Source organism: Cyprinus carpio, chromosome A24 (assembly GCF_018340385.1).
Source record: "Cyprinus carpio isolate SPL01 chromosome A24, ASM1834038v1, whole genome shotgun sequence".
NCBI classification, from domain to species: domain Eukaryota; kingdom Metazoa; phylum Chordata; class Actinopteri; order Cypriniformes; family Cyprinidae; genus Cyprinus; species Cyprinus carpio.
Window position 1 is genome coordinate 22,297,227 of NC_056595.1, and position 10,649 is coordinate 22,307,875.

Genomic DNA, 10,649 nt, shown 5'->3' on the forward strand with positions numbered 1-10,649 from the left:
TTTTGTGTTCAACAGAGGAAAGAAATTCATACAGGTTTGGAACAAGTGGAGGGTGAGTAAATGACAGAATTTTCATTCTGGAAGTGAACCATTTCTTTAATGCTACAGATTTCTGAAAGAATATCCGGATTTGAATTCGTGGGAATTAAAATGTGGCTGTGTTTAAATAGTGAGAAACATGTCTACACAGCCTTTTTTCCCCTCCACATTACGGGTGCAATACTTGTAATAAAACCTTTATTGGTCATCATATGATGCCTGTGATTCTCAAAAGGACAATGGTTTTGAGACAGAGCCCATATATCAGACTGGAAGGCTGCACGAACAAATGTGATATTCCATGTGTTTACTATAGAGGGCGGCAGATTCAGATTTCCATACAGGTATTAGTGAACTAATCCTAATGAGTGGGTCTAATTGATTTTTCTATTTGTGAATCTGACTTGTAACCAACACATACACACACACACACACACACACACACACACACACACACACACACTTAAAATAAAATATATATTTAGCAAAAAGATTGTTTGGAAATTTAAGAGTTCTTAACATTTCTAAAAGTATGCTTCATTTATTTCCTGTATACAATAATTGTTTTTTTCTTTGGACTGTCAGGAAAAAAAAAAAACTTTAAAATAAAAATAAATACTGTTCAAACCCATGGAGAAACACAAAGAGACTGTGGTTGTTGGCCTAAAACCCTACATGCTTTATTTCAGTTCTAGGTTTTGCCGAGCGCAAAAGGCCGACAAGAAGAATACACACATTGCCTACAAGGGCCCCACCCACCCACACACACTCACACACACACAGTATCACACACACACACAGACAAGCGGGGCCGTGCGCATACAGGCATTAAATTATCAGAAATGAGCCAATCACTGCGCAAATAGAAAATGTATATGATATAGTAAGAAAACAAAAGCAGTAAAATATCATAGTTTACAATAATTCTTCACATTCAAAGGCTTTACATTTTCAATACATACACAGCAAGGCCCTGGAACATGACTTCAATCCAAATATGCTTTCATATATTAGAATTTAAATAACACAGAGAAGCCAGGCCAGAACGGAGCGGCCCAATAACCTTATACAAGAATAAAAATACAAAACCTGGATCCTAGAGTCACCTCTTTACTCACCTCCCATTTGCAATATTACATCAACTGTACATCACAGTCATCTGTTACCGATCAGGAAGACGCATGCACGCACACACTCAGTCTGTCGTCTCACTCACTCCACGGACTTCCTGTTAAAAACGGCCAAATGAGAGGAGACAATCGCGCATGCACGCACACGATCAGATTGCCCCTCCGTCACAAGCCTCCAATCAGCAATGCATACCGTTACAATGCACGCACTTTAAAGGAAAACAACTAAACTCAGTCGTGCTTTTAGCATGGGGGCCAAAGGGGCGACAAATTATCCTCTCAAACCACATTACCCATGTGGCTTTTGTGGCGGTGTGGTGCCGTCTCCTGCGATTTGAAGGTAACGTGAATATGCTGAGGCGTTCGACACCACATCCTCCAATGGGAATCAGCAAGACCAGCTACTGTAGCCAATAAGGGTAAAAGGACCCGCCTTAACTCTAAATGCAGACTTAAGCAACACGCTCCCATTTAGATATCTGAAGGGAAGGAGCTGAGTGTGTGTGAGCGTCGAGCGAGAAAAAAGTACAACGTGTGTACTTGTTCCGCAACAGACAGGTGGAGATTGCATGGTTCTGAGTGTTCGTTACCTGCATCGGTTGAAATCGATGGAAAGACTTGCGTGATCGTCTAAACGTGTGATTTTCTATGGCTTGCTTGCACGACACGACATGCTGACTACGGCCTTGCTGCTTTTGGTTGTAAAGACTCCACCCTCAGCGCGCGAAACAACTGAATCCGAACAGAGAAAGTGCCTGGAGTGACAGGACTGATATATGAAGAGACAGAAAGACAAAATATAGCTGGAGAGAGATGTCTCTACAGGGGCGTGTCCCTGTCCTGTGATTGGCTGGAGGGCTGTGGGGGGTGTGGCCAAAGGAGGGGGGAGGCGCTGTAGTCCTATAGGCTGGGGCTCTGGTGTTTGTGGTAGATCTTCCTCCAGACTTCCTGGATTTTCTTACACCATTTGTCAGCGTTGCCACTTGGATCCATTAGATAGTACGTCCGGTTTGGCTACGGGAACAGAGCGTGATCGTTAAACATCTGGTTTAAAATACACAGAAGTGCTACGAGAAGATAATTGGGATTGTAGTTACCGTGTGAACAAAGAAGGTTTTAAAGTTCTTCGCTTCAGGCCGTAGTTCAGGTGACCAAGGAATCTCCCCTTTCAGAACTTTATTGACCGGATCCACATAGTACAAGTGAGGACCTTCAGTCAGTAGCAACTGCCTCCGCCGTGCAAACAGACCCTACACATGTACAAAAAAAAAGGGAAAACAGGATGAAAAAGAAAAACACTTCAACTCTTTTACTCAAGTATGAATATAAAACGGACAGTTCTGGTCCTGGATGCTGATTGATCAATATAGTGTTCCAACAGTGTTCGATTCACTAAAAAGTATCAGTTCGTAAGAGTTGGGAATTAGAGTACACTGGTCATGCTGTGTGATTTGATTTGCTTAAAATAACCAAATCATATGAGTCATTCTGAGCAGAAATCTGTAAGAAATGCATCGATCTGTAGATAAAATAACTGACGAAAATGTAGTTATTTTCATCACAAAATTTGCACAGCATAAAGCAGCAATTATACCTTTTAATGCTGACAACCACATTATTAGTTTGGCATGTGGTAGGAAAAAAAGTTTGCACACAATAGCCTAAGCCACTTTGAAACTCTCCTGTTATTTTATTTATTTTATTTTAATAGGCTATTTTATGAACATAACATTTCAAACATAATGAAATACTTTAGCCACGGAGCGAAGGCGGAGCGGTGTTTCTGGTATCAATGAGCGCGGAGTGGAGCTGGAGCAGAGTGATTATTAAATGCTCGGAGCGCGGAGGGGATATTGTTGCCACTCCACTCCGCTCACATACTCTGCTGCCGAGTGAGAGAGATAAAACATTATGAAATAAACAAGACTGCGGCAGCACAAGCACAGCATATCTGCCAAAAAGCAACCTACAGCAGTGTTACTCGTGTGCGGCTCGCCAAGCTTTACTTTTGTGGCTCATATGGCAGTAAATAATATGATGATATGATCATGTAGTCCATACAGATATTTCATAAAAAACAAGCAGGGCTGTAACATAACCCATTAAAAAACTCACACCATGTCTAAACCGGACACGAGTGGCGCGATCCGACAAAAGACAATAGAACCCAGTGATGCTGTCTACACTGGACACGATCCCCATCAGTAAACTGATGCTCGTTCTATTTGTGACGAACTGTACTGACACTACTTTCAGATGATTTGCAACTGTAGTGTGATGTCATCAAGTTTAGACAGACTTTTAGCGCAGCGGGGCGCAGCACGACAACTCTCGCGTCCGGTGTAGACACAGTTAGACAGTGTCTGCTCTATTTACAAATAATTTATATTTATTAAAAATAAGAAATTAAACAAGCAGCATTACGAGATGGAAATATAGACTAGAAAATATATTTACACTTGCTCTGCCCTACGTTCATGACACTGACTCACTGTAGAGTTGCCAGTTTTGATCTTAACAGCTCTTAACGCAGAGTCTGCACTTGGATGGTTAGATGCATGATGGGCTAGTATAAAAAAATTTATAAAAAAAAAAAAACTTAAGTCTTTCCAGCTTTAAGGTAATACTGTTTTTTTTTTTTTTTTTTTTTTTCAATCATCTTGTCTCAGTTATAAATTTGACTGGTAAATGATAAAGAATGATAGCCCCTTTTGTATTGCATTGCATATCAGGGATGACAGATTTATAAAAAGACATGCTATTTGTGACTAGATGTAACTTTTGATACTTAACGGTAAAAGTGTCTCTCTGATTGAATTTGCCCTATCAGTACGGCTCCCATGGGAAAAAAAAAATTGTGAAGACCTCTGACAGTCTTACAAACATTTACAAACTGTCTCCAGTATGATAAGAATGTTATGTTACATTTTATGTTATGTTATGTTTTCACTGTTTACAATGGCAGGGCCTGCCATCTTGTCTTTTTGGCCTGTTGTTTCTGATTGCACTTTAACCCCAAGGGGGAAATCCAGATCAAATCCCAGAAAGTAAAATCAAAACAAAGTTAAAACTTGTTTTGAACAATTTCTTTGTCATCTAAATATTGATTTTAAGTAGGGGTGGAAAAAATCGATTTTAAACCGTAAATCGGATTTTTTGTGAAAAAATCTGACCAAAGTTAAAACTTGTTTTGAACAATTTCTTTGTCATCTAAATATTGATTTTAAGTAGGGGGGGGGAAAAATCGATTTAAACCGTAAATCGGATTTTTTGTGAAAAAATCTGGGATTTTTTTTTTAGGCCATATCGCCCAGGCCTACTGGTCATGGTTGTGATTCACGAAAAAAAACCAAATCATATGAATCATTTGTTCAAGAATTGGATCTAAATCTATCTGATTACATATTCTTAAGAAACAGATCACCAACTGTGACTCACTTTGCGTTTGTCCACTGGGCCCATTTTTAAGATGAGGTTATTCTCCACAAACTGGTGCCTGTTAAAAAACAAAAGAACAGAATGCTTACATAAGGCACACAAGGATAGAAAGTCACATACAAATTTTTAGTATTTGTGTACCATGGGTTTGCAGCACCCTGCTTGTCCAGTAGGATGCGTTTCTCCTCTTCGCTGTACTGTAGGTCGAGCTCCATGCAATTACTGTCCAGCTCATGAATATGTATAAACTGATCCACACTAGGGGAGGGGTTATATGTAGGCTGACTTGTCTCTCCTGTGAAGGGAACTAAAGGGGCGTGGCCAGGCTGTGCCACCTGCATACAACTGAACTGGCTGAGGAGATCATCATACTGAAAATGAACGAGAAAAGGAGATTAAGAATACTCTAGATTTCATGTTCTCTGAAGAAAATCCGACCTCTGTGTGAGCTGTTTGTGTTGACTCACATTTCCATAGCAGTCCTCATCATCCTCAGACATGGCAGGCAGATATGCCGTTAGTTTGGGTGGAGTCTGCAGATGTATATCATCCCAGCCAACTGTCTCAAAGAAAGGGTGGGACTTCAGCGGCCCGTAGCCGCCCATCTCCTCACAGCCAATCCGCTTGCACGGATCCAGTGACTGTGAAAACAAGACACCAATGAGTGCACAGCTGATCCACACCTACACTATAAACAAACATTCATGACTAAATAAGGCTGACCAGAAGCTGCTCCACAAGGTCTTTAGCTTTGGGGAAAAATTTCTCAGGAAACTCGTACTCGAGTTTTATAATCTTCTGGAATATTAGATACTCATTCCTGGGATGGATTAAAAGAAAACAATGATTAGTGACTGGAGACCTCATCACATGGACAAAGCAGATGTTAGGAATGGGTCATGATCACCCAATAACCAACTAGTCAGTTAATGAGATTAATAAGTTTGTTAAGTGTTCTGCGCTTTATGTACACTCCTGTAAAAGTTTAGGATGAGTAACATTTTTTTTACAAATAAATTAATACTTTCATTCAGCAAAAAAAAAAAAAAAACAATTAAATTGATCAAAAGTGAAAATAAAAACATTTGTTAGAAAAGATTTCTATTTTACATTGATAATTATCTGAAATGTTTTTTTATGAGAATGTTTGTTTATTAGAATGTTTTCTTATTGGAATGTTTTTTGAAGGATTTCTTGTTTGTTACTTGCTAGATTGTTTTTAGCCTCTAATTCTATGTTGCTCATCAAGCTGTTATGAACGCAAGAATGCATCGATGTAATCACACCATAAAAAACATATTTGTTAATTACACCGGGCACAATTAGTTGACTTGTAGTTCACTGAGACCATTTTAAACAAATAAGTAGTTTTACACAAAGTAAACTCACCCAGCTCTGAATGGTGGCAAACCAGCAACAAGCTGGTAGATGATGCAGCCTAATGCCCAGAGATCCGAACTACAACAAGAAACAAGACGATTAGGACAAGTATTTTCAGCCAAACGCACAAATAAACCCCTGTTCTTGATCTTGATTAGTTATTGTACACATTGTCTCCTGCATTCAGAAGAAAAACCATCAGCATCTCTGAATTAGCCCTGTTTCATTACTGATGAAAGCATTACAACTGCACAACATGAAATACTCATCAGCCGTGTTTACCTCTTGCAGGCAGATTTCTCAGTCAGTAATTCAGGAGAGACGTACTGAGCCGTACCAACAAATGAGTTTGCTCTTGCTGCAGGAGAAAGCATCAGATTGACAGTATCACTTAGTAAATGCACTATCATAAGAGGATACTTCTGTATGAATGTTTACACTGTCAGAGGACGATCGTTATGCAGTGTATGTGTGCTTACCCTGTTTGCTGTCAGAGGACAGCTGTTTGGCCGTGCCAAAGTCTGTTATTTGAATGTGCATCTCCTCACTGAGCAGAATATTCTCCGGCTTCAGATCTCTGTAAGAAAACCACAATAATACATTCTCTCAATAAATCAATGCCATGCAATAAAAAAGGGATTGACAGACAATTTAAAGACAAACCTACTGACCTGTGGATGATGCCCTTCTTATGCAAGTATTCAAGAGCACAAACTATCTCAGCAGAGTAGAAACGTGTGCAGGTCTCGTCAAACGAGCCTATTTTTCGAATGTATTTCAGCAGTTCGCCATTTTTAGCGTAGCTCAATCCAAAATCTGACAGTGCATTCAGGAAAGCATTCGATTAAATGCAGTGTTGACATTGGACCGGTTTTGTTTAGTAATTTAATGCTAACAGCCAAGCCAATTAATTGGTCAACATTTTGAGATTACTGCCATTGAACGTAGCGCCCATTTGTGACAGTTCAAAAAATACACATCTTGTTAATTTACATATATAAAATATTTTGTATATTATATTACACAAAATAGTGGGAGAAGGCACTTTTTTTGTGTAGTATATAATGCTATATATAATATTTTCTATGATGATATACTTTTGTTTACGTATGTTGTATGTATATATACACATGTATGTGTGAATATATATATATATATATATATATATATATACACACACACACGTATATATATATATATACACACACACGTATATATACACACACACATGTATATGTATATGTATATATATATATATATATATATATATATATATATATATATATATATATACACATACACACAACATATAAACCACTAGGAAGAAAATGCATCGATTTACAAAAAAAAAGCTCTGAAGCTCTGATTGGGGGATTTAAACTCTTCAAATCTGGCAACCATAACCATGAAAGCTTGTTGAGGCTTGTTAACAATTTAAGATAACGCAAATGCCAAATTAAAATGTTTTCAAGATAAATAACCAGGAGGCAAATATTGCAGATGATTATGCTTAATAAATCAAGAGAAGCAGGAATCATGATTATGAATTATCATTCAGCCCTAATAATATATTACATAATAAAAATAAACATACAGTTAAATATTTTCAAGTAAATGTTACAGCTACTATTCTGTGCTTTATAGATATTAAAACTAGACAATCAGTATTGCTCAACCACTAGTTATGTATGTATGTGTGAAGGATACACAGCTTCTCCTCGTCTTGAAAGGTGAAGTAGAGCTTGACAAAGAACGGATGATCCAGGTGTGACATGATGTCTCTTTCTCTCTTGACATATTGTGCTTTGTTCTCCTTCATTATGTGGCGTTTTTCCAGGATCTTAACTGTTGAAACATGCACCAACATTTTTCAGTACAGGCTCACATCTGACAGTCTGCGTCAAATGTAATAGGGATGAACTGAATGCATATGAACCACAGTCTGATGGTTTAATGACTTACTTGCATACTCTTTCCCCGTCGAGTGCTCCTTTGCTAAGACAACCTGTAAGCAGCAAAGACGGCAAAGGTTAGTACATTAAATGAGTAAAACTAGCTAAGGTACATCAAATGTGCATTGATGTGTGCAAGTCATACAGTAGAGAAGGAGCCTTCTCCCAATATTTTGCCAAATCGGAAATCCTCGGGTCTCTTTTTGCGAGGCTGGGTGGGCTGGGGGGGTGGTGCCTGTCCCTCCATGCTGTTGCCGTGGAGACGGGGCGTGTCCTGCTGGCCTCTTACCATGGATGGACAGGAGATGAGAACAGAGGAGTGGAGGGATGCAACATCATACTGAAGAGAGAGAGAGAGAGACAAAGTCAGTGTATTTCTCACATTACTCATCGACTGCCTTTGATGAATTAATGCATACTTTATGACAGTTCAAACTTTTAGCATTTTAAATGATAATCATTTTATTTATTATGTTTTTAATATTTTAGTTTATATAATAAACATTACATTTTACAAAATGCTTAAGTTAATATATATAATGAATTATATATTATTAATATTCTATAAAATATATTGATTTTGCTTTAAAATATTTAAAAAATTATAAATAATTATACATAAATAATAAATAATAATAAAATAAATAATATTTTTCAAAATCAATATATAGTACATAGCTAAAAACACACACACAATCACAATATTTAAAAAATTATAAATAATTATACATAAATAATAATATATATATATATATATTATATATATATATACACACACACACTATAAACATTAATTTTACTATAAATTATTTCAATATTAAAAACTGAAATTATTCTTTAAAAATGCTGAAAAGTTATTTTCTCGAAATAACAAACTTAACATATAGTTTATTGAATTCTACATGTGTGTGTGTTTTTTTTTTTTTTTTTTTTTTTTTTTTTTATATAATTTATATATATATATATATATTCTCAAACACACTGTATAAACTATTCATATTTTGCTTTTTATGTGTGATGTCATTACTGTAAATTCATGTACATCACTCAAAGTTGACAGAAAAAAAGTCAAACTTAAGCAAGATAAAAGCATATGGTTTATGTATTAACACTTTAGATATTGATTTTTAACAAATCTGGGCTCACCTAGAACACATATAATTACATGATGATTAAAGCTTTTGATAACTGAAAACAGTGTCTTCCTGACTGTATAAAACAGATTTTATGAGTTCAATAGCATCCAATAAAAGTTCTCCTAATATATAATTATTCTTAAACAACTTATTCGTGTCTCTGCTTAAATTATACTTGATCTCATTGTGAAATCTTTAAAAAGGGAACTAACAAGCACTGCAAACACACATGCAAGGTATTTCTCTCACACTGCTGGATGTAATAATCACTAGTTCCCTGTAACTACGGCTCACATTATTCAGAATCAGAATTCCTACACTAACGAGCTTCAAAACACCTCTATAAAACATGAGTCACGCGTGTCAACAAGAACTTTAGTCAACCCTCCACCAATAATCATGTTAACTTCCCTTACCTGCTCTATGCAACCTATGCTCCACAATATTAATTCATAGCACTCATGCAATATTGATAATAACAGAAATATCAGACCAAAGTTACTTTACATCTTAATAAATCTATACAAGCTACATACTCAGTTTAATGATGACGAGCCTCTAAATGACCCAGCAATGAGCATAATACTTCACCAATCATATTCATAAGGGTTATGCCTTAGTCTAGTGATCTATATAACGTTACACTTGGTAATAATCGACTGTCAAAAACACCTGAGAAGGTGAAACCTTGCAAATCTCTAAACCACTGTTATAGGCCGCAACTCTGAGTCGGATCATTTTAATAGAAATAACACACCTAAATAAGTATTAGAGAACACGGACAGGTTAATAAACAGCTATAGATATATAATGTTGCTAATATTCTTTAAAAACACGGGTTATAGTGATAAACTGACTGAAACAGATACGCAAATGAGGCAAAACAACCTGAGGCGATTCTGCTAGAAGCGCTACTGACTCAAAAACGGTGTTGCAGTATGTCAGAGACCCGAGAAAAGCCCTGGATGTTCACTTAAATAATTCTTAGAAATAAAATTTACTTTCGTACATTTAGAGCAGGTTTAAGACGGGCAGAACCAAGCGCCTATGTCGTGAGTTAGCGGTCAGGCTAACGGCTAAGAAAACAAGCAACTTCATTTGTTGACAGAATTAGCTCGCAGGGCTAACGCACAATAATATGAGCGTTTTCCCACGCTGGTCTCTTAAGAATATCATCATCGAGACTGATAATTCATTCAGAAATCCCTGTGTAAATTACGGTAAGAAACAAAAGTTGACACTTCCTGGTTAATAGGCTTGCGCTTGTTTTGAGGACTAGCGGGCTAACATGCTAAGCTAAAGACTCGGGTCGCGAGCGTCCCGCGCCACCCCCCTAAAAAACGCCGTAACAAGCAGCGCGCGCGACGCGGCATGAGGCGGCTTCGAGCCCGTGCTCCCGAAACGCTGCCGGTACTCACGATCTGACTCGTGGCTCTTGCCATGGAAGTTTTCCGTGGGTAATTTATTTGGGATTAAATATTTGTGGAGACTGGAGTCATGGCCGCCCGCTCTGCGTCTTCGTTTCACGGCTGTGACGTCACGCCACAACAACATTACTGCAGTCGAGAGGGGAA

The 10,649-nt window shown here is 37.5% G+C and overlaps 1 protein-coding gene across 2 annotated transcripts; it reads right to left on the reverse strand.

The window, feature by feature from the left end:
- Window positions 1-694: 694 nt before the first annotated feature.
- Window positions 695-10,649, reverse strand: LOC109092449 (3-phosphoinositide-dependent protein kinase 1-like). Of its 2 annotated transcripts, none has more exons than XM_042714719.1 (14): window positions 10,494-10,649; window positions 8,085-8,279; window positions 7,950-7,992; window positions 7,695-7,832; window positions 6,659-6,803; window positions 6,467-6,564; window positions 6,270-6,345; window positions 5,997-6,065; window positions 5,331-5,427; window positions 5,075-5,248; window positions 4,749-4,978; window positions 4,608-4,665; window positions 2,267-2,419; window positions 695-2,183 (listed from the first exon to the last, which is right to left on the reverse strand). In XM_042714719.1, exons 1-14 carry the CDS (start codon window positions 10,515-10,517, stop codon window positions 2,070-2,072), a joined length of 1,614 nt encoding a protein of 537 aa, XP_042570653.1. In that variant the 5' UTR covers window positions 10,518-10,649; the 3' UTR covers window positions 695-2,069. The 2 variants fall into 2 exon arrangements, with proteins under 2 accessions (XP_042570653.1, XP_042570654.1); XM_042714720.1 differs by lacking the exon at window positions 10,494-10,649 and adding an exon at window positions 10,085-10,461.

Coding starts and splice junctions, on each gene's coding strand:
- LOC109092449 (XM_042714719.1), bottom strand. CDS start 10,517: ATGGCAAGAGCCACGAGTCAGATC. Junction 8,280..10,493: donor CAAGAGCCACGAGTCAGATC/GTGAGTACCGGC, acceptor CTCTCTCTTCAG/TATGATGTTGCATCCCTCCA. Junction 5,249..5,330: donor ACCTTGTGGAGCAGCTTCTG/GTCAGCCTTATT, acceptor TTGTTTTCACAG/TCACTGGATCCGTGCAAGCG.